General features: G+C 40.3%; 2 protein-coding genes across 2 annotated transcripts; both read left to right on the plus strand.

Annotated features, from left to right (window-relative positions):
* Window positions 1–1,271: 1,271 nt before the first annotated feature.
* Window positions 1,272–15,392, plus strand: sv2ba (synaptic vesicle glycoprotein 2Ba). Its single transcript, XM_085351936.1, has 12 exons — window positions 1,272–1,749; window positions 7,268–7,448; window positions 9,131–9,282; window positions 10,561–10,694; window positions 11,183–11,272; window positions 12,455–12,568; window positions 12,698–12,786; window positions 12,920–13,084; window positions 13,179–13,312; window positions 13,409–13,609; window positions 13,708–13,867; window positions 15,147–15,392. The coding sequence occupies exons 1-12, from the start codon at window positions 1,272–1,274 to the stop codon at window positions 15,328–15,330; spliced, it is 2,082 nt and encodes a 693-aa protein (XP_085208062.1). The 3' UTR covers window positions 15,331–15,392.
* A 7,590-nt stretch (window positions 15,393–22,982) lies between these two features.
* Window positions 22,983–23,895, plus strand: mespba (mesoderm posterior ba). The gene is made up of 2 exons (XM_085351946.1): window positions 22,983–23,735; window positions 23,842–23,895. The coding sequence occupies exons 1-2, from the start codon at window positions 22,983–22,985 to the stop codon at window positions 23,893–23,895; spliced, it is 807 nt and encodes a 268-aa protein (XP_085208072.1).

The raw sequence follows: 23,895 nt of genomic DNA on the forward strand, positions 1-23,895 counted from the left end.
TGTAATTTCTGCAGTAAAGGTTTAATAGGTTGCTTTACAGTACTATATACTTCATAAGTAGTACAGATGTGTGTAAGTGTGAATGTGAAGCTGTAGCTGGAGGAGGAATAAAAAGCTAAAATTTGCCTGTGACTATACAGTTAGAGGTTAAATAAAGGTTTGTCTTGTTTAAATGTTTAACTGTGTGACTGAATTGTGTGCTGTGTTTGGTATTCAGCCATTTAGTTATCTGACACAAAGCATTAAAAAAAACCATGACATCATATTTTATCGCTAAACTACAGAGGATAACAGCCTCAGGTTAGCAATTTCTTGATTTTACAAGCATGTGTGTGTTTGGCTTCACTGTGATACTCATTTAATCACGTCAGGAACGGATGCAGCAACAAAAATCCTCAAATTTAATGGAATTTGTGTTTCTCTGTTCGTCGGCATTAGATGCTCTGGCCTCTGGTCACCAGAAAAATCAAGACAGATCTGAATGTGTCATTGCAGCAATGCTGTGTGATGGATCAAAATGGCGCCAGAGCATTTGAGCGGGGGAGACGATGAGATTATCTGCTTGTGTGGAAGGACAAGCAGCCTACAGAGAGGGAGAAAAGCATTACCAAACTTGTTTTTCCTTCCATAAGACACTTTGAAAAATTGAATTTTTGGAAGAAGGATAGGATTTTAGTTCACAAGCAAGTTTTTTAAAAGTTGGAAAAATAAAAAGGAAATCAACTCAAAATCTGTTTTAATAGATGCAATAAATACAATACAAAGATAAAAACAGGTTTAAAAATCTTTCAAAAATTAACACGTTTAATCAAAGTTTAACCATTAAATCTTATTCTAGTACTTTCCCCGATACTTTTATAGAATTTTGATGTAAGTTTTATAAAATGATTGTTTGGAAGTCCGTTGAGACATTACCTGTTACCTGCCCAAAGGGCACCGTTGCATAGCAATGGCTTTTCCTCTACAAGTGATGTGGGGCTAACAGACAATATGTAATGTGTGGTGTTCATTGTTTTTCAGGTTCAGCATGCAGCACTTTACGTATCACGGAAGGTAACAGTCTTTCAGCATACTTGTTGAGGCCTTAAACCTGAGACTTAACTACAGAAGACCTGCAGTTTTCTTCTGACACCAGGAGACTGCAGCTACACGAGAGCAGCTCACGGCTTCTTGGGAGGATTATGCCATTATAGCTGACAACTTGAGCTTCCTCAGCACACGACGGCTCCGAGACAAAGTCACTCCTGCTCTCCTTACATGCAGCAGGAACCATGGATGACCCCTATCACAACAATGTAAACCAGCAGATGACCGAAGGTGGAGATTACACCTACACCCAAGATGGTGGAGGTCAAGACGGCTACCCTTATCAGACGGACTACCCTCCACAGGATGAGGATGCTGCTAGTGATGCCACTGAAGGGGCAGATGAGGATGATCAGATGTATGAGGGGGAGTACCAAGGCATCCCGCACCCCGACGAGATCAAGGAGGCACGACGGGCAGCTCGAGTGGAGGCCAGGAGGAAAGCCCGGATGGCTGCCCAGCAGGAAGAGGAAGAGGAAAGCCTGCCAGAGCAATACGAGACCATCATGGAGGACTGTGGCCATGGACGCTTCCAGTGGATGCTCTTCTTTGTGCTGGGCTTGGCGCTAATGGCTGATGGCGTGGATGGTTTCATGGTGGGCTTTGTCCTGCCCAGTGCTGAAAAGGACATGTGCATATCTAACGCTGACAAAGGATTACTGGGTGAGTTTAACTGAATTTCAATTAAATTTTATGCAGATCAAGGGTTGTTTAGAGCCAAATCAAATCAACAGTTGGGTCAAGGTAATATAAGTAATGTTGACGTTGTTAAATGAGAAAAATTAAGGTCACAAATGTGAGATATAGTGAATATTAAGTGTATCCGCTCACTTTCTGAGCCACTGATGATTAAGAATTGTTTTTAAAAACTGCAGTAATTTGCTGACTCGCCTTTTGGGACAGTGTTTCAGGTACAAAATATCTGGATAGTGGATAACACTGATCTTATCCAAATGTCCGTCAGTGTGGAATTCAACAACTGCAGCTAAATTTGATCAATGACAACAAATGCAAAGACCTGTTTATCTTTTTTGTACACAGCTGTTTTATCTGCATGGCAACCAGAGTATGTTAACTTTCAGCATAAAAAAAAATCTTGTTCCTTCTTGACAGTTTATCTATATTGTTTAATATGATAATGATAATATGACAAATATCCTCATTAGAGATCACAGTCATGTTCACAGATTTTCAGTTGGTCAGAAAATGTAACTTTTACCCATATGAAAGGCCCGGAGAGGCCTATAATTCATCCAAAAGATGGCATACTCATAGCATTCTGTCCAATAGTTGCCATAATTCTCAACTTCACGAGGCTAAAAAAATATCAAGACATCCCTAAAGTCAGTAGAGTTAAATCTATTTAAAAAATCAATTCAACAGTATGTCAGTTTGAACAGACTACTGACAAACTACTCCCTCTGCCATTATTTATCATATGGCTAGCATGACAAACATAAATTATATGTAGAGACATAAAAACCTGCAAGACTACCTAATTACAGTCATCTGTCGAAGAGTTTCAGTCTTTACCCAGGGAGGAGGATCTCATCAGTGAAATGATCTGTTGTTGTGCTTGGCTGGAACAAAATCCCGCATATGCTTGGCTCTTGACGGCACATGGCTGCAGCCCACTGCTTCAGATAAAAATATCCCCCAGTCGCTGGAGCAAATTAGGGGGAAAAGGCTTGGATCTTTCTGGGCAAATGCAAAAATAAAGAACATAATGAACATTGTGTGTCCTAATGGAGTTTGGGTCCACTGTGAGTAGGGCTGGGCCATATTATACCGTTCACGGTAATACCGGTATAATGTTAGGCAACGATAGGAAAATGAAATATCGCGATAGAATATGAGTAAAACGCGCATGCGCAGTGCCTTTGTTTTCATACGCACATGGCCGATTGTTGAGTGAAACAGATGAACCAGAATTGGTTTGTAAAAATGGTGCAACTTCCGTGATGTGGAACTGGTTTGGTGTTTGTCCGTCAGATACACAACAAAGCACATTTTTTTGCAGAACATGCAAGCGGCCGTTCTAAGATGCTCTTAAATCTGGGAGTAATCTGGGTCCTAAACTCCGTATGCTTCAGGTCAAACAACACTGCAGCATCACTTAGAGTTAAAAACTGTCTAAATTCTTTCATCTTTAATAAAACGATCAGCATTGCTGCTTTACCAGGTGTAACTATAAAGTTTAACTTCCAGGCATCCATGAAAACAAAATGTATTACATTTAACGGAGTTAGAAGTTAGCAGGAAGCTAGCGGAAGTTAGCTCGCTAGTTTCGCTAGTTACCTAAGCATGATATTGCATGTTCTGACTAAGAGATTTCTGAAAAAATTCAAACGTACAGCTCTGCTATCACTTCCAACATAAATGAAGACAGGAAACTAAACAGCAGTGACGTTTGTAGGGTTACTGAAGTTTGGCTAGCTGGTATATAATGATGTGCTACGTGATCGCTAGCGACACAGCTATGTTAGCATAACATAAACAGTGAAGCTGGAGGACGAACACTAACACTTTTCCACTTATAAAAGTTAACGTGAAGGTTCTTCATGGTTAGAGACAAATGCAATCGCATGGCAGGATGCTGTAAACGGACCAAACTTCAGTCAGGAGAACAACTGAGATAATCCATCCACAATACGAGGTTAGTCATTAATATACTGCAACAACATGGGAATAGAGCAGCTACCAGAGAATTCAACATTAATGAATCAATGGTACAGAAGTGGAGGAAGCAAGAAGAATGAGTTTAATAAAGTTTGATTTATCTGACTGCTTTGTTTCGCTTAATGTGCCTTATAATCCCGTGCACCTTATGGTCCGAAAAATGCTACTGCACACTGCAGTTTAATGTTGCAAAGCACCTCTTTTTAACTTCAGTGGATATTATACATGGTTATGCTCAGGATATGTCAGCCCATTTCTACTGGAAATGCCTTTTGGTTAAACTTTCAGCAAGGAATTTGCATTTGCACTGTTACATTTTTATAAAGCTTTAATGTACATAAAAACCAGCTTCTTGTTTAAGTGAAAATAAATGGAAGGTTGTCTTTTTGCGCTAGTAATGTTGTGGAGTTGTATTTTGTCTCACATCAATTATATCGTCGGTTATATCGTTATCGCAAATTTTCAAATATATATCGTGATAAATATTTTTGGCCATATCGCCCTGCTCTAACTGTGAGCAACCAGATTAGCTTCACTGAGCCTTGGCAGTGGTCCTCCATGTGTCTGGGAGTTGGCTTGAGGGTGCCAACAGATATATTTTAATTATTTAGTTATCTTTAGGACTGAAATTTGTATGCAGCGTGGACTTATCGGGAGATTTACCTTGAAAACGTCAGTTCCTCACTTTCTGTGCAGACAACTGAACTGCAAATTAAAGCCTTTCACCTTATTTCCCAGACCTCGTGTGTAGCCAGGCGATGTGGCAGATTGCACATCGCTCATTTCATCTTAACAACAGGCTCCTGGGATGAAGCATTGCGAGAGATTGATGAGGAACCCGGTGGTGATTGCATTCGGTGTGTGTTCCCAGGCTAATATGGAGCATGTTGCAGCAGTCAGAGATCCTGGCGGCCTGCGGAGCTGGTGCAGAGCTGTCAGATATGCTTCAGGCCTCTGACAGGCTGCGGTAGCAGGAGGAAGGCCTGGCGAAAATGAAATCACAGCGTCTGTTTGCGCAGAATGGGGGCAGAGAGCTGATCATTGGCTGAGAATATGAAGTAGATCTGCAGAATGATCCTGTCTGATTCATGCTCATGCTCTGTCCACTAGACACACAGGAACAGAAATTACTTTAATCGTAACCTTAGTCCTGGAAAGCAGACAGACTCCCAAAGCTTTTGTTAAACACAGGAGGGTTAGCACACTTACCTTTAATGACAGTTATATTGTTTAATCTGCAGGGTGAAGTGTTCAGTAGAGGAAGACACAGTGGTGGACACAAACAAAAGGAACCTACACCTGACTGATGATATCAGAAATTCTGCTCAGATTTAATCTCAACCCAAGCTGCTATACTTGATCCACAGCTACTGCGTACGTAGATAATTTTATGATACCTGCCAGATTGTCTTTGGTGCTTCATGTCTATTACTGAAATGTTTTGGCAGACTGGGAGAAATCACGCTAATCGTTCAAAATGTCAAGGCCTGTGATGCTCAGAATTTGAATTTTCACATGTTTCTAGAGATTTCTGAAAACAGCAGCTTCACTGCCCATTCAGAGCCTTCAGTTCTTATTTTCTTTTTTATCTCACAGATTCAGTAGTTTCTAATTTAGTTTTAGCAGGAAAACTTTGCTAATGTACTCAACAATGTTGAATAACTACTGCCCTAACACATTATACATTTTTCTTAAAACATAAATTCAAATACTTTCAGAAAAGTTGGAAAAGTATTCAACCATGGACACAGTCGATTAAGGAAAAATGAACACGCTAATGCTAGTTTTTTAAATTTAGTTTGGTTATCTTAACAACAGTTACACTTTTAATTGAAGTAACAATGTATATGAAAACTCATTTGTGATAAATGTGTTTTAAAAAGTGAGGCATTTAAACATAGTAAACAACCTAAAGTAGCTGAGCCAGAAGCTAACAATTAAAATAACTTCCATCCTTTAGTTTGGTCCCTGTGTGAGATGGCAGCAACGATCAACATTTTCACTTAAAGGCTTTTCAGTGATTTGAAACCATTTTGTGTTGGGTCTAATGTTGGGTATTTATAAAAGATGATATTCTCTTAAACAAAGTGACTCCCATGCAGGGATAGACCCACTTGTTTCACAAGTGCTGACGTTTGCTTCCCAGTTTTCAAGGGACTCATGGATTAGTAAGTTAACAAATGATCAAATATCATAAAATCACAAAGAAAAACTGCACTGATTCATGAAAGTAGGTAGCAAAAATGTGGATCATTCACCTGGTTAGAAAAATGCATCGATTTAACAGTTGAAATAGTCACAAATGTGCTATCTCGGAAGTGGGCTTAATTCATTTTATTTGGAAATTAATTTATACAGCATCTATTCACGTTCAAGAGCATGGAGTCTCTTTTACTATATATTTTGTATCTCTGGCATCTTTTGCAGCTGTATTTTGTTCTGTGCCTACAGTTGTGATAAAAGCACTTCAGCACAGTGCTTTCACTTTTAATACAGGAAGGAAAAGATAAATTCTCCCTTTTCCTCCAGGGACTAAGTGTCTTCACTGTATTCAAGGACACTTTTGCAAGCTTGTTGCTGCCAGGACAGATCCTAGGCCTCCATGTGAAAGATGGGATTTCTAAATGCAAGGCCATCCTGTTAATTTATCCTTGCAGATATCTGAGGCATACACATTTCCTTAAGCAACTATTTGGCCAGCATATTAGATGGTATGATAGCTTTTACTCTTCTTTCCCCTGTGCAGTCTCGAGTTGAATGGGATATGCAACTTGGCGTGTGGAGCATCAGAGCATTTGGGTAGTCTAGTAATCCACGGGGAAGGTGCACACTATGGCTCCACGTGCTGTTAAGCTGCTTAGTTCCTCTGTAGTTATGGCTGTGTAGTAAAAACACAGACTAGGCAGGAAGTATGCATTGTTCTAGTGGTTTAAACAACACGCTGAAGAAGATAGCTGAGGCTGTAGATTTGAGTCCCTAAACAGCTAAGACAGGAGAGCTTGTTTCTCTCTCCAGAGACATTAAAATGAAAAATGGAGTATGCTCTTGTGTGGAGCTGTGGAACAGCTTCAGAACAAGAAGAAATGGCAGGCTGGACCACCTGCCTGCTGCATGCTGACAGATTCCAGACCGGCCTGACTCAGAGTGGGAGTCTGCAGTGATAAAGCATGTAATCAAAGAAACAATAAAATGTCAGAGAAAGCCCAAATAACAGAAAACTGAAAGCAGGTTTTAAAATATGGAAGGTGAGTGTTGTAGAAGCGGAACGCTCTTCCTGGGAAATTATTTCTTTGTCTCAAATGTAAGAATGTGTCACACTGAAACACTGTGTGACGATTTCTCTTCTTCCTACTTCATACAAGGGTAAAGGGAGCCCCCTTGTGTTTGACTTGAGTTTTAAAAGTGAAGCGTTTGTTTGTGTGTGGATGTGTGAATCTGTAAAGGTCACATTTCAAGTTAACCAGGTTCCCAAGTGATTAAATATGTGCGTGTGTATTTGCAGGTCTCCTGGTGTATGTGGCCATGATGGTGGGTGCACTGGTGTGGGGTGGTCTGTGTGATAAAATGGGGAGGAGGAAGTGTCTGATCTACGTCCTGACCATCGACCTGGTCTTCTCCTTCCTGTCCTGCTTCGCTCAGGGCTACGGCTTCTTCCTCTTCTTGAGGTTCTGCTCCGGCTTTGGGTGAGACACTGACTTAGCCAAATTTACATTTACATTACTTGAACAAAGAAAAAAACATCCACAGGCTTTTGTCAGACTGACTGACCTTTTCTATAAATAAGTTAGTAGAAAGAGATTTCAAAATAATACCCCTGACATTTAAAGAAAAAAAATGTACCTGGTAGAACTAACATTAAAAAAAACTGTGGTCTGTGGTACATTTAGTCAGACTGCTCAGAAGAAAGTAACTGATATGCATGTTAAAACATTGCATGTTCTATTGTATCTAACCTATTATGCTTCTTAGTGCTTTAATAATGGAGTGTTTTAATTTGGTGGGCTATATTAGACATTTCAGACTGCTAAATTAGTTTAATTGGTATTCTAAAAGAAAAACTGACCCAGTGTTTGAGTCTAATTGGTGTTTACTGTGTTGGGCAGTTTGACATCAGTTCTTTACTACTATGCAAGGTCCTCCAACTACATGAGGAAGTGTAAAGCAAAAACTGTTGTTTAAGCCATTTAACAATTGCAGGAGAGAGCCAGGAAGATTACAGTAAAGTAGGGGTCTTGTAGTACCTTCTACTCTGCATGCTATCATGTGCAGCCTGCTGGCACATGTCACGAGAACACACTGTTAACACCACCTCAAAGACTGCATGCTGCACACGAGGAGATTTCTGCTTATTTACTTCAACAGAGCATTTCTTTATTACACTAATTAAAACAAGTAAAGAGTGCTGTTTGATTGTTCTTATTTTCAGCTTTATTGCTCAGTTCCTGCTGTTGCCAGCACCTTACGGTGAAGCTATTGGTGCGCACTGATTGATTTTGCAACTTTCAAAGACACATTTATTTTGATAATGGTTCCAGCCAGATCTGCAATATTGATGTTTGAGCTTGTTGTTCAGCAAGAAAATACAAGGTCACCGAAATAAACTGTTCTGCTGTCACTGATTCGCGGTGATAATGAGTCCCACGTTAGTCATTAACACTCACATTTGAAGAAAAACTATGTGCATTTTTCTGGCATGCTAACAGGAGGCTGACTGCACATCCCTGTATGAAAAGATTTGCTACAGTCATAAAAAAGAGAGGAATCTTCAAAAATGCCAATAATCCTTGAAGTCATTTTAAACCTACAGATGTGATAATCTGATTTTTTTCCCCCACAGTTCAAAAAATGTTTCAATGTCCCACAAAGTATGTAAAAGATCTGAGAAATGGAAACGGCATTGGCCAAAACGATCAAATATCCCTGCTGATGCCGTTATTAAACTGTGACCATCGCCAGCATTGAAACTTCCTTATCGCAAGGCTCCAGAATTAAATCAATAATCACCCTCATGATAGGAACCAAAATCTTGACTTAACTCGTGCCTGTTCAATAAAATGAGCTCTAAAAAATCTATCAAATATTCTATCAATGCCAGTAATTCTGTCATTATATAACAAAATGTTTTTAATCACGAGTGTTTGAAGCTTGCATCATCATGACTTTTAGATAAGAATTTTCCATTTCCAGTTAGGGTTTGGCCTTAATTTTTCATTTAAAATGCAAATGTGTGACAAGTTGTCTTTAAAGCAAATTTGACGAACATCCAAAGGAATAGGATGTCCTAAAATATGGACAAAATCACATCAAAATCAAAAACATCTGTGTAAGATTACACTCATTTTATGTTTTATGATCCCTCCTCCAGAATTGGTGGCTCCATTCCAATTGTGTACACCTACTTTACTGAGTTCCTGCAGCTGGATAAACGTGGAGAACATCTGAGCTGGCTCTGCATGTTCTGGATGTTTGGAGGCCTGTACGCCTCCTTCACCGCCTGGGGAATCATCCCTCATTATGGTAACGCACAAACTCTGATAAACAGACAAACACATGTAGAGTATTAAAACATATAAGATGAATAATTGAGACCCCCACAAATGGAGTCTGTAATAACAGTGTCCTCTGTTAGTCTCTCACGGCTGTCAGTTCAAATGCCTCGTGCATTAATGTTTGCACAAGTTTGCAAATTTAAACGTTTGCCTTCTAAAAATATTACATTTAATAACGTAGTATAGTGACGATACCCCAATTTTGGTATGTGATACCAAATGCAGTATTAGCAATTCGTAATGTGTTCGTAGGGAGAACAGCATTACTATTTCAGTTTTAATCAGTGGCTGAGACCATTACTTGCTGAACAGAAGCTGATGTCTTAATCTTTTCTGCCATATGGGAAGTCACTGCAGTCCAAAATGTCACATTTTTTTGCCTCTTACTCCCATTTGCCCAAAATTCTTGAAATGCTACTGAAGTTAATCTCTTTGCTTAATAATCGTGTTCATAAGATTACAATAAAATTTATTTGATTAAAATGTGTTCATGTGTGACAGTAAAGAGAAATGACGACGACAAAAAAATAGTTACTGAATGTAATTTCTGGAGGCAATTTATCTGAAGTTCAACAGCAATTTGACACCTCATACACTCGCCTTTTAACTTTTATGTCTATGAACACCATCCTGCACCATCCTGCCCCACATACCCTCTATTCACAAAAGTACTGGGCCATTACACTTAGAGGAGCTGCCACAAAGCCCCTAGTACACTGTTTCTGTGCTGCTGTTTATGCCAGAGGAGGATTTGAACTCTGAAGATCTTTGCTTACTATCCATCCTTGATTCTCTATTAGTAAATGTCATCTAATCATGTTTGAGAATGTAGCTCTTGCTCTTGAAAATTGTGTGTAGCCCGCCCTTGGCTCCTCCCTTGCTTTTTGTTGGAATTTTTCTCATAGTGGGAACATTTTGCTTCTTCTCTTTCTTTCTCAGTCTGCATAATGTGGTGAAATGTATTGAATAACTCATTAATATGGCTTATCTGGAACCTTATCTAATCAGTTATGTTCTGAATTAATTATTCACAATAAAACCAAACATACCGCCAGCATCCAGTTTGAAAAAGATTCCCAAACAGCCTCACAGTTGGCTACTTGTAATTGACTTTTGATGACTCAAATGTAAACAACTCAAGAAAAAAAATTGCAACACACTAATTCTGTGATTTCATAATTAAAGCATTCCAGAAAACAAGGTTTGTGGAAATATTAACGTGTTCTTCACTGGGTGGTTTTTGCAGGTTGGGGTTTTGCCATCGGTACACATCTTCAGATGCACAGCTGGAGACTGTTTATCCTGGTGTGTCTCTTTCCTGCACTGGCCGCACTCATCGGACTCGTGTTCATGCCGGAGAGCCCGAGATTCCTCCTGGAGGTCAGATACTGGAACCAGTGTAGCCAGTTTGTAGTAATAATATTGATTGTCAGGATTATGCATCCAGCTGTGATTGGTTAAGAATGTTGAGTCATCACCACACCAACATCCCACTGCTGTGCAAAGGTAGCGATGAGCTGCTAAGACAGCACCAGAACACCACCCACCCCTGTTTCTCATCCTGGACAATATCAGGGCTTTAACCACATGTGGTATTGTATTTGTATGCTACTGCTGCACCACAAGTTATCACACATTACCCCTTCTAATAAGAGGCAGACCTAATGGGAACATTCATCTGGCTGCAGTGCTGGTGGGAAAGTTTAAGCGCTCAAACCAAAACCCATGATTAAAAGAGTCACTCTTATATATAGTGCACTAAACTTTATAATTTCAGCTACACATTGGAAAACCCTGAGAGGTTTCACAGGGTGCTCTTTAAACTTGTTTAAATAGATATTTATATGTTTGTACGTGTGGTTTTTCAGAATGCACGACATGATGAGGCGTGGATGATCCTGCGACAAGTTCATGACACCAACTGGAAAGCCAAGGGGGAGCCAGAGAGAGTTTTCACTGTAAGCCCTCATTTACACTCATGTTTGGCTCAGTCAGTTGACAGAAAAGTTATCTACTTATTAACAAAATAAAATAAATGTAGCTCCAATCTCCCTGCATTTGTGCAGGTGATATCTCTTTGTAATTTATGTAAATACCTTAGAGTTAGTCTTACATCTCTTCGTCCATCTATTCATTGTCTGCTGCCTATCTTGGTCCAAGGGCAGCAGTCTAAGCAGAGATTCCCAGACCTCCCTTTCCCTAGCAGCCTCCTCCAATTCTTCTAGTGGGACACCAAAGGGTTCCCAAGCAAGCTAAGGAACATAATCTCTCCAGCATGTTCTGAGCCTGCCCTGGGGCTTGCTGCTCAGCAGGAACATTTTTGTCCAGTTGCACGTGCCAGCTGGACAAGCCCAAAATAACTCATCCAGGAAGTGCCTGTGTGGATAGGGTGGCAGTCAGAGGGAGAGGCCTTGGTGAAATGAAGCTGAAGACGGTTCTTGGGCTCTTGAGTGTGCAATAAAGTAAAAATCATTGAGGAGAAATCATTTGAAAGAATCCAAAAATAATAATTTATTGAACCAAAGAGTTGACCATTCAGCAACTCCAATGAACTAACATAACAGGACCTACAACTCTAGACACTGGTGGTGATGGACTTGAAGATTTGATTGAGGTTCTCTGTGCAACTAGGATGAGGTGGAGATGGGGGCGAATTGGGTTGGACAAATGAGAGTCTGAAATTCAGAATAACTGAAAGGAACACATGCATGTAAGAAATTAACTAATTAGACTAGAGTAATGATGAAGATGCTTCATAACAAAACCAAAAAAACAACATAAATCCCAGAGCCCCATCTGTTAACATACTGATGAAATGTTATTCACAAGTCCTGATAATCATTTGTTTTTATTAATTAATCTGGTTAGGAAACTTTGATCAAAATTTCCAATGTTTGTTTGTCTGTGTGCAACACTCATTACCATGAATATCCCCGACAGGTTTTTTTGTTTGTTTTATTGTTTCAACTCAAGGATCTAACACAAAAACATTTTTTAAAAACTCGATCATATATTAATTTACATGTTTTCTGCTTAAGTTAAAGTTTTATTTATTTTTAATGGTTTTTTTATGTCACACTTGTGTCATCTGTAATTGTACATGAAAAAAAATATCAAAAAAACTTGATGCCTTTGTCAAGGTAACCAACATCAAGACTCCACAAACTCAGGAGGATGAGTTCATAGAGATCCAGAGTGAGACTGGGACTGCCTTCCAGCGCTGGACTGTCAGAAAAATGACCATGCTGCAACAGGTCTGCAACACTTTACAGTAAAATAAAACAGAATTAAAAAAAATAGACAATTTTTTGCTTTGCTTCTTTTTTAATGCAGACCTTGCATGTCAAGTTTGATTGTCTGTCGGTCTCTTTCTCCTTCCTTAGGTGATGGCCAATATCATGTCTCTATCAGCGCCGGAGCTCCGACTACAAGGCCTCCTTCTGGTTATTGTCTGGTTCTGTTTGGCCTTCAGGTAGATCTACATTGAAAGCTGAGGTCAAAACAGACCTGTGCTTTCATCTACAGAAAAAAATTAAAATTTTCTATCTCAGGCGAATCATTTTAGTTTTCTCCACTCATGCTTCCAATCCTTCTGTGTGTATCAGCTATCACGGGCTTGGAGTGTGGTTTCCTGATATGATCAAGTACATGCAGTATGAGGAGTACGAGTCCAAAGTCCGAATATTCCATCGAGAACGCGTGGAGCATTTCCACTTTAACTTCTCTCTGGTCAACCAGATCCACCGTGAGGGGGAGTACATCCATGACAAGTACATTTCCGTAACACCTAATGTTATAAATTTTTTCTCAGTTTCACAGTTTCGTTTGTTTGTGCTACTGCTTCATGTCATTATTTTCATTTAGGTTCGCCAACATTGAAATCAAGTCGGTCAAGTTTGAGAGTTCTCTGTTTGAAAACTGCTACTTTGAGGATATCAAATCCACCAACACCTTCTTTGAGAACTGCACTATTAAAAACACCGTCTTCTATAACACAGGTACCAGACCAGACTGCACTGAAACTGTACAATTAGCTAAAGCAATAGGTTTCTCCTGTAAGCACTTTTTACAGTCTAACCCTCTGTACTCTTCAGATCTCTGGCAGGACAAGTTCAAGAACTGTCGAATGGAAAATGCCACCTTTCTCCACCCGAAGAAAGGCTGCCATCTGAACTTTCAGGAGGAGAATGACATCGTCATCTACATGGTCAGCTTCCTGGGCAGTTTGGCTGTCTTGCCTGGGAACATCATCTCAGCGTTGTTCATGGACAAGATAGGAAGGATCCGCATAATAGGTGACCTCAGGAGAGAGCAGCACAGGAACGATGAGCTTACGTAGCCAAATATTCAGTCAAATATTTGTCAGTATGTCCTCATTTATTTGTCTTTCTAGGTGGTTCTATGCTGGCGTCATCGGCCTGCACTTTCCTTCTGCTGTTAAGTTTCAGTCAAGGAGCTGTAATATGTTGGCAGTGTCTCTTTTATGGCGTCAGTGTGGCAGCCTGGAATGGACTAGAAGTAATTTCTGTGGAACTCTACCCGTCCTCTAAACGGTAATCTATCCCATTTTTACGTGTAATATGAGCTCCATTATAGTACAGATAAATTATTATGACTCTTCCAAAAGGGTAGGCCAAACCCACCGTTCAGTAAAGGCTAGAACAACAAATATGCAGCTGCATTTTAACCAAAAATAGCCTGGAATGCACTTCATGCCTTCTTTGTTCAGTAGTGACTCGTTAGCTTTAAATATATAATCTCCCCCCCTGCTGGTACTGCAGCTTAGGCATGCATGTCCATTTTATGCTTGGGAGAGGCAAAGTGTAACATCCACATCCAGTAAACCCGAAGACTTGTTGTTTCAAATGGAGTGAGATATTTACAACATATAAGAACTGTAACTAGTAAAGGCAGGACTTTAATGAGTAACTGAGTAATCACATCTGCCGGGGGAGAAAATGAAAAGATATGCAACCAGGAGCTTATATGTGAATTTAATGCCTGATATAAAGGGAGTTATTTTGCAGTTGATAACAAAATTATACATATTATATATAGAAAGGTAGCTGTTAGTACACCAATCTTAGCTGTGTTACTGTGGTTTGCTGAGGAATGAAAAACAGTATACCATTACTGCACAGCAACACACTGCAAATGTCAAAGTAGCTTAACTAAACTCAAAATGTGGCACCTGCCCTTAGAAATGATTGAAATAAGGAAAGCATACACCAGTGTGTACCACCGAGATGGAACGTGCCATCGCGCTAATGTGTAAAAATATATAAACCAATACAAAAATGACAAAGTAGCTTAACTAAAACCAGCTATTTCCTGAACAAATACATTGCACAAACTCGTGCATTATTCTTTGTGGCCTGCGCTCATAGCTGGCTCCCTAAATCATTTTCTCAGATATCTAAACTCTGACACCCCCTAGTTGCGCAAAAATGACTTGGATATTTCACAACATCGGTGACACAATGCTTGGTACACACAGGCGTTTTCGCTGTTCTTTCTGCTGATGCCTCATGTCCTATTGCCTGCATTCTGTTTTGTCTTCTGTGAGGCTCAAGCTTTCAGTTTGGCAGCTTTGTTCTTGGTTCCTAACATTGCAGGTAGTGCTTCGCACCTCACAGCACCTGTGAGGCATATTTGATGTTTTTTCCTGGCAGACAGAAGTGAACACCTTTGTGCAAAACAATGCCAGCGGAGAACAAATGATCTCAAACGTTAACCTGCATCCATGGCCAATTCGGTTCTCCACACATTCACTTCATCAGTAAATCAGCCAAGTTATGACTCTAACCCTTCTCTGTCTTTCTGACTCTGCAGAGGAACTGCGTTCGGCATCCTGAATGGCATCTGTAAGTTTGCGGCCATCATTGCCAGCTCTATCTTTGCCGCCTTCATCGGCATCACTAAGATCATCCCCATCTTCCTGGCCTTCGCCGCCCTCGTCTGTGGAGGCATGGTGGCTCTTAAACTGCCCGAAACCCGGGAGAAAATCCTCTCCTGAAAAGCCAAACTCCTGCAGCCTCTGGGCCCCAAACGCAGTCTAGCTATGGGTGAAGCCGCATATTCTGGGGAAAGTATCAGCTTTTTAAACTGAAACAGAAAGGTAATAAAGAAAGGCCACGTTGTGCTAGATGTGTGTCATGGTTATATGAGTAAAACTATTGAAAACCTGTCTGGTTGCCTATATAAACCTGTGGTTGCTTTCTGTTCTGTCTCTAAGTACCTCAGGCTGCCCAGCTTTTCTGTCACATTGAATAAAAAAACTAGTCTTTGTCTTCCCTCCATCTTTCTCCCAACCTGCGTTTGCACACATTGTAGTAACATTTGTGTTGTTTGAGGTTCGTGTAAAAGATTAATATGAGATGAAAATGTGTACTTGAAAGGTGTTGTAGTTCTTGTTACCATGTCGTGCTTTGATTTCATTCCCTCTCAGAGAAAGAGAAAGGACTCGTAGTGATAACTTGAAATGAATTAGAATCCTGTTGTATTCACCGCCGAGACTCAGCAGCAATATCACTGCAGGTGTTGTTATTCAGAGAAAACACAGTCTTTGTTTATTCTGCGGTGTCCTGTGGTGTCTGTAGTCTTCTTTAGTTGTTGCTTGGTTTGTTTTCTGTAGACTTGAATCCAGATTCACCATTTTCAATAATGTAGAAGATTTTTTCTTTTAAATGAAATCCTCTCCCGTCCATTTCTCCCAGCGTATCCAACCAAAACAATTCTCCTTGTCTGTCGTCGTGTCCTCGACTCTGAGACGTTGTGTCTGTCCTCAGTGGTAGAGCTGTGTTTTGCTGGTGATAATGTAGAATCAGAGTCTTGTTTGTCACATCTTGCCATGACAAAGTGTAAGGAACTGTTTAATTTGTTTTTGTCTGTTTTTTTTTTTTAAAGAATGACTGTAAAAATAGATGTTTTGATATGATGCTCTCATTTTAACATACTGATGAAGAACTGATTTACAGAACTTGTTGCATATTATGTTTCAAGACTTCTAAAGAAGGTGTTACTTTTTTTTTTGGCACAACTGAGGTGTGTATGTGCGCGCGGCTGTTATCCACACATCTGTGAATTCACTGAATCACAACAGTCTTGAATACCAGTATTGTATTTGTGGTTGTACATATAGACCTGTGTATATTAGTTGTAACATAATAGCTGCATCATGACTTGAATAAAGCTGAGGGCTCATGATCTGGTTTCCTGGTTCATGAACACATGAAAAATGTCATACATTTTAAACTTTATGGAAAACTGTTAGTACCTGTTTTGTGTTGATTTAGAAGTCACTGACAGATGCATATAAAAGCAATGGAGGTGCTCTTCTTCTGGGGATTAAAATCTTTTCTATGTGATCCAATGACCCTCTAAGTACAGGTGTGATTGGCTCAAAGACACACCCCATCTGATTGTGGTCACCCACTGGTTTGTGGACTTGCATTTTTAATTTTGGAGCCAACAGTGACCATATTTAAAAGACAGGGTTGATTCCAAACCAGTAGATAGCTCAGCATAGCCATTGCGTGTCTTTGGATTCTGGGAGAAAGCCAGAAAACCTGGAGAGAATCCACACAAGCAGAGAGAACATGCAATCTACACACAGAAAGGCCCCGGTATGAATTCAAACCCATGACCTTACTGCTGTGAGGTGACAATGCTAACCTTGGCAAAATAATAAATAAAAACTTGGAGACTTGTGCAAGACATGGACTGGTTCCCATAGTAGAGAAATAATGTAGGTTATGTGCTTCTTTACATGTCCTGCACATCTTCTGCATACAAGCTTCACCGTTTTATAATGAAACAGAATATTTATTTATGTTTTATTCAGACACAATGTGCATTTATCATCATCGCACTAAAGGGTTCACTTTTCACTGTTGTCCTGTTGCCAGAGGTTAATCTTAATCCTCAGTAAATACTGAGCTTCATTTTGATTCACCCTGCAGAAGTGTCCCAACTAATGTTACATCTCATTTGATTTAGTCACACAAAAACAAAGCAATAATCACAGGGGGGTTGTGTGTCAGCGCTATCAGTCTTATCTTAGTCTTGGCAAGAAAGCAAATAAGCGCATTTCTCAAAATGTTGAGCTTGTCCATTTGATATAATCTGACAATGTACAAAATACCCATAAGAAAACATTTGACAATAGTGTTTTGCTTGACAGATGAAGGTGTGCTTTCAGTGGGAGGTGCACTCTGAATATAAACTGTGACACAGTGATGAATACTGGCAGAACATTTAAAAATCTGTTAAGAGATAAGGAAGAAAGATACAATCAGCATAGCCTTCTTAAAAAAAATGTCATTTGAATTTATTTATTTGGTCATGTAAACACGATTAAAAAAAATGAGATTATATCTTGCTTATTTTTTAATGTAAGCATTTGTGACCTCTTCGTTCGATTGTTTTCTAGCAAATTGTTTTCTCCTTCAGGTACGATGACTGCGAAAGGGAGCGGAAAAAAATAGCTGTTCCCATGTCAGAGCCAGCTGTGTGATTGTGGGGAACTAGTAAAAACATGGCAGCACACAAGTGTGAGCAAGTGCCAGTAGTAGGAGGATGTGTTTACTCTGGCTAAGGTGTGAAAGACACTCTGCTGATGTGTCTACCAGGCTTATCAGAATGTCTCATGGCTGTAGAGGCCAGTGAAACGTTGTCTCTGAAGCTAATATTTAAATTTAATCTCGTACTGACTTTTGCGCAATTTGACCTATTTCTGCAGCCTGACAGCGTCTTCCTGCTTGGAGAAGAAGTTACCTGAGTCGTGTTGGCCAGCTGGATTCTTTGATGTTCTGTGAACGTCACTTTCTAACAACTAGATGAAATTTACTGTGCACCTCTGGCTGACCCCTCCGGTTCCAGCACTGTTTCACACCTAGGGTGTAAAATGTGCTCCGCTCACATGCCACCTCACCCACTGACACACACACACACACACACACACACACACACACACACACACACACACACACACACACACACACACACACACAGAATCTAACAAAATAGCTGTTATTGCCGCATGAATTTGGGACACATAGGACTAAAGTGATACTGCTTTTCACAACTTTGTTTTTTGCTATGTTTAACTGCCTCTGTCAACTCCATCAATGCCATTTGGATAATAATGAGACCTCTGAGTTAACCTGTGAGCTCTCTAAACCTATTATAACTAAAGCAGCTGTGGCTCTTGAAGAAAAAAACAGACTGACATTTTTTCGGCACATTAGAGTTCTTCATCCTCAGTCATCATCATCATTTTCTAGTCTCTTTGTAGGACTCATTTACTCCTTTGGCGCCCTTGCATTGCAGCTACATGGGTGTCCACACAGAACCATGAGTGCACCCTATAATGACAAAATGTACAGTATGTCATTCAGACCCAAGCAAACCCCCACATGCCCACAGTAGCAAAAAGTGTAAATCTAGGTTTATAATGCCTTGTGGATGTCCACATGGATAGTTGTAGACACCACAGATAAGTAGTTACTCTTATAATATTAATTTATAGTCCACTTGGGAGGACTGACTTGCAGTATAGTGTAGACCATGATTGTGAAACATGCGGCCTGACACCCAGAACCTTCGCAATTGATCTGCAATTTAGCTAATGCAGTGATTCTTGGAATTTTTAAAAAAGGCTTTTAGCCTTGACCAAATTTAGCAAAATGTTTTTGTTCTGTCACCCAAGTGAATTGTGTGCACTGCCATTGCGATAGCTGATACTCATGTTTCTGCTTATAGAGCAACATCCATTGCATATTCTTACAGACTGTTTCGAGGAAACCTATTTTAAACTGGAAACTGTAGCAGGCCCTGGGATTTGTTTTTAGGTTTGAACATGTCTAACATCTCTACAAACAAGAACGACAACAACAAAATTCCCCCCAAAACCAAACCTATCCTCTATCAGTCCAATGATATTGTGCAATTTAATCTTTCTTGAAGATATTTGGTGTTTCACAGTGAAGGAGAAATCACAGTAAGACTAACCTAACCCTGAAATTGTGTATCTGAGTATCAAGAGAACCTGAATTATCTAAAACCCTTGAGAGCCATAATAGTCGTGAACTACAGAGTTGTGCACAGTGATATATTTGCTATAAAGTTTTCTTTTACTGTTGCTCCTGAAATGAGTTTCACATCAATGAGATAAAAGTCAAAATAACGTAGTTATGCAAACTATTTTGCTATGCATGCATGTATAATATGTTTGATTTCTACTGTGTTCTACAGTGATTCATCAAATTTCATATCTCTTATCTTTTTTTAAAAATTTTTATTTGCTATGTCACTACCAGAATATCCAAAGAATGATGTTATAAATGATGTCAAACTAGCTTTTAGTCCAAGCAGAGGGAACACCCTGGAGGTCGTGGTGGGGTTGAGGGAGGCACAGACAGGTGGCAGGCAGCCCAGCCTCTGAGCCTTCTGTGGGTGGGCATCCACCCAGAGGTGCCAAACTCTCAGCCAGGCTCCCACAGCCTCACCTTGCTCAGAGTGACTGGCAGGGTCGATCAGCGGGTTCAAACCCAGTTCACTCTGCCCGCAGCCTGACATAGCACATACCTATCCATCACTTTCAGAGCTCAGGCCACAACAGTATCATATTATACACTTATGTCCTTTTATCTGTCATATTTAAGCCTTCTGGAGCTTCCAGCTCGTCAGTTTTCTAGTCAGAACAACTGAATGTGCTCCCAACTGGAGGACACTGTCTACAAACATGTATTTATTTAATTACCTGCTTTACAGCATGCCAGTTCTCCATCAAGGAGAATACACCATTGACACAAAGCCAACTGGAAAGAACAGAATTAACTGCTGTGTTGAACAGGGTTTGGATTTATGACAGCTTTGATGTTTAATAGATGATTTAATAAAGAGCAGACAGTCCAACACAGACAGGAAAGACAAATTGCCTCCTAGCTCAGAAAAGGGGATGCATCCAACTGGAAAATGCTGTGAAAAAGCATAAATGCACAGACTCAGCATTCACAGACAATCAGTAAACATGTCATGTTGTTTTTTTTAGTGAAGTTGTACACTCGAATAAAGCCTGAATGTTTTATTATTTGGAATAGGTTTCAGATTTAAGATGCCATATTTTTTTAAGACACGAATGCAAAATTTAAAACTTTAGTTTTTCACTAAAATGGGAAATTTATCATCTCTGTTATGTTCTAAATCTACCCCATAAAAAGCCCTCAGTAGGGCAATCGTTTTTATTTAAGGGGACAGAAGGCACACCGGTCTCCCCTTTGGGAGATATGAACTGGGGAAATGTTTGCCTTCTCTTTGAATATATTGGAACTAAACTGTGCTCACCTGGCCTTGCTTAAAGTGTACAAACACATAAAAATAAATTTCAAAAACTTGACAGAAATGTCTCTTTCCAAAAATCTTCCTTTAGTTAAACATCCACAAACTTACTGTGAGCCATTTAATGCAGGAATTATTTCTACCAGCCTTATCCTTGAAGAAAAAGCCATGTATCTGTATGTGTAGAGAGTTTGTGGGTCTCACCCATCTCTTGGTTGGTGATGGAAAGACAATAGTTCGTACGAGAAACTGTTCACAGTATGTGTGTATTATTCTAAGTACATTAGCCAAAATTTACGGAAAGATAAATTCTGTTTAGTTTTTCAAATGTCTTAATTTGGTACTTTTAGCACCATAAATCAAGTATAATCTCTCAAAAACTTGACAACTCACATCAAAAATAATGGAAATTACAGACCAGAGGAAAAAATAGAACACTTAAAGGGAATTTTGGGGTGAACTGTTCCTTTAATACCGAGCCTTTTCCAGGGAAAACACAGAAAGACTGGGGACACAGAGAGGTTACCAGCGACTATATTTTCCAGCATTCCTGGTTCTCACTGCTGAGGTGTGAAGTGACGCCTTCAGACTCATCAGTTCCCATGAGTGTGAAATAATCACACCTCAGCTTTAACTGGATAACAGAGGTTCATTAGGCTCCATTAAACCTCATTATATTTGCATTTTAGCCATTCAGGACATAACTTTTCTTCCTTGAAGCACATAAAAACAAGAGCAGCGGTTTCAGTTCACCGATTGAGGTAAAGACAGAAGAGGATTGGCGCTCACGCCTGATTTGCTGTGACAATAAAATGATCACACAGGTGAGAAATGGTGGGATGTAAAATGAAGGAGATGAAGTGAAGAATAGAGGACGCTGTCAGGTTCAAGGCTAGAGAGAGGTGAGGAGAGGCAAAGACCTGTTGAAGCAGCACATCCACTGTTCAAATACATGCCACACATGATTAAAACAACACACAATCCCAGACTCTCGATTTAGCGTTTTCATTCTGCATGCCAGCTTTTAATATTTTACTTAATGTCATTCATTAGTGTTGTGTTTTAAGACATAAACAATATTTATACCCAATTCAAACCCTGCACAGACCAACCTGCTACATCTGACGTCAAAATGAATCAGATAAAATAATTTCCCCCAGGGATCAATAAAGTATTCTGATTCTGATTCTGATTCTGATAATAGGAGCAGTCTAATATCTGGGCTTGCCTCAATTGGTTTAAATCCATAAAACATGCATTTAGGCATAAACTGCACTTCATAGAAGAATTTAAGAGCTGATCGCACAGGGTGTCGGGGTTTACAGCCTCATGCAACATATTGCTTGGTTGCTGAAATACATGTTTAAGTGTTTGCATTATAAAAACCTGTTCTGAATGTAAATCTTGCATGTTACTGCCAAACTGTAACTAAAGAAGAACCCAACTTTGGAAACCCTAACCGAGAATTGAAAATGGAAATGGAAAGCTAAGTGGAAACTATAATATCAGTACTATAATAACTCTGATGTTGAATCAGATTTAGAAAATGTTATTGTTTTAATACTATCTATCTTTAGTACTATCTGTCATGCAGCTGTTGAAATTTAGCTCGTTGATAGATATTTGCTGATAATGGATCAGAATCCTGATTAAGTTCCACATACTTCTAATTTATAGTAAACGTTGACTTTTCTTGGTACTTTTGCAGATTAGTGTGAAGTACATATGCACATAACATCCATCTTCAGGAGCCAATGTAAAAAACTGTGGTTAAGTCAGCATACAGGCAGGTTTTTCTGTATCGTATATCATTGCTTTATTTCTGCAGTGTATGTCTTCTTCACACTCTTCTGTCATATTGTTGAGTGCGCTGACCTTTTCGCATGTTTGCTTGTGCGTGTGTGTGTTTGTTAGCAAGTGAATGTAAGAAAGAGAAATGAGATTATTCCAAACAAATCCCTTAAACATGTGCAAAATGCATCAGGCCTGCTGCAGGGACAAAAAGCCAAAAAACCAAAATCTGTTTATTGTTTTCAGAAGGAGTCAAAATTCACACGTCGACTGCTGTAGCTCTGGGCTTTCCCAGATTCAGAGAAGAGGGAGAACCAGAGGGAGAGGTACAGAGACAGGGTCCCACTCATGATGTGTGTGTGTGTGTGTGTTCAGGGGCAGTAGCCTCTGCTTAGACAGTGATTGTGAGAATCTGTGAAGGTGTCACTTCGCACCTCTGTGGCCTGGCCTGGGCTTATAAAGCACTGGAGCAGAGCTGAGGAGCACTTAAAGCTTTCCAGTCTCTCCGGTCACACTGTTGAGACCCTTAAACACAACATGGATACCTCCTCAGTTCCTCACCTTGACTACAGTCTGCAGTACCAGTGGTTCTCCGACTCGGACCTCTCCAGCATCTCCTCCCCAGAGACACTTTCTCCTGTCCACTCCATGGACTCCAGCCTCTCTCCTGGCTACCAGCAGCTCCCACAGTGTACTCCCAAGGGAGCCAAAACCGGTTATTCCCAAAGCCTCAAGTCCTCACCGTGCTCCTTGTCCGGACGTGGGCGCAGGACTGGGAGGCCCACTCGGATCCGGAGCAAGCAGAGGGAGAGCGCCAGCGAAAAGGAGAAATTAAGGATGAGGGATCTGACTAAGGCTCTACATCACCTCAGGTCCTACCTCCCACCTTCAGTGGCACCTGCCGGACAAACTCTGACGAAGATAGAAACCCTCCGACTCACCATCCGCTACATCTCCTACCTCTCATCCCAGCTGGGCCTCAGCGAAGAGGTGCTGTTTCAGAGGAGGGAACGAGCAGACACCTCAGTCAGTGACACGTCATCCACTGACATCCTCAGCTACTTCCAGAGTGCTTCCACAGGAGGACAAGTGACTCAGATGCAGAGCCAGAATCTGATCCAGAGCAGCCTGTACCCAAAACCATGTCATAGCCAGAATACTGTGCTGCATTCTGGGAATTGTAGTATTGGAGTGGATCAGCGCCACAGACCATACAATGAAGCTCCCCAGAGAGATATGAGCATGGACGGTATCCTACAGTCGCCTCCAGTGCCACAGCCTTCCTGTCAGGTTTGTGAATATTAAATCAGTCACATAATTCAGAATTCACTGTTTGTACAACAATTTTTTTTGCATGTTTCTAATACTAATATATCTTCCACTTTCTTCAAAACAGATGTGTGGCAAAGACTTCTGCACCCCGCTGGTTCCAAGGGAGTATTGGGGTTGA

Source organism: Diplotaxodon limnothrissa, linkage group LG1 (genome assembly GCF_057381915.1).
Source record: "Diplotaxodon limnothrissa isolate DT_005_m linkage group LG1, D_limnothrissa_male_GT1.1, whole genome shotgun sequence".
NCBI lineage: Eukaryota > Metazoa > Chordata > Actinopteri > Cichliformes > Cichlidae > Diplotaxodon > Diplotaxodon limnothrissa.

Coding starts and splice junctions, on each gene's coding strand:
- sv2ba (XM_085351936.1), top strand. CDS start 1,272: ATGGATGACCCCTATCACAACAATGTAAACCAGCAGATGACCGAAGGT. Junction 13,085..13,178: donor GGGGAGTACATCCATGACAA/GTACATTTCCGT, acceptor ATTTTCATTTAG/GTTCGCCAACATTGAAATCA. Junction 13,610..13,707: donor AGGAAGGATCCGCATAATAG/GTGACCTCAGGA, acceptor TTGTCTTTCTAG/GTGGTTCTATGCTGGCGTCA.
- mespba (XM_085351946.1), top strand. CDS start 22,983: ATGGATACCTCCTCAGTTCCTCACCTTGACTACAGTCTGCAGTACCAG. Junction 23,736..23,841: donor TGCCACAGCCTTCCTGTCAG/GTTTGTGAATAT, acceptor TCTTCAAAACAG/ATGTGTGGCAAAGACTTCTG.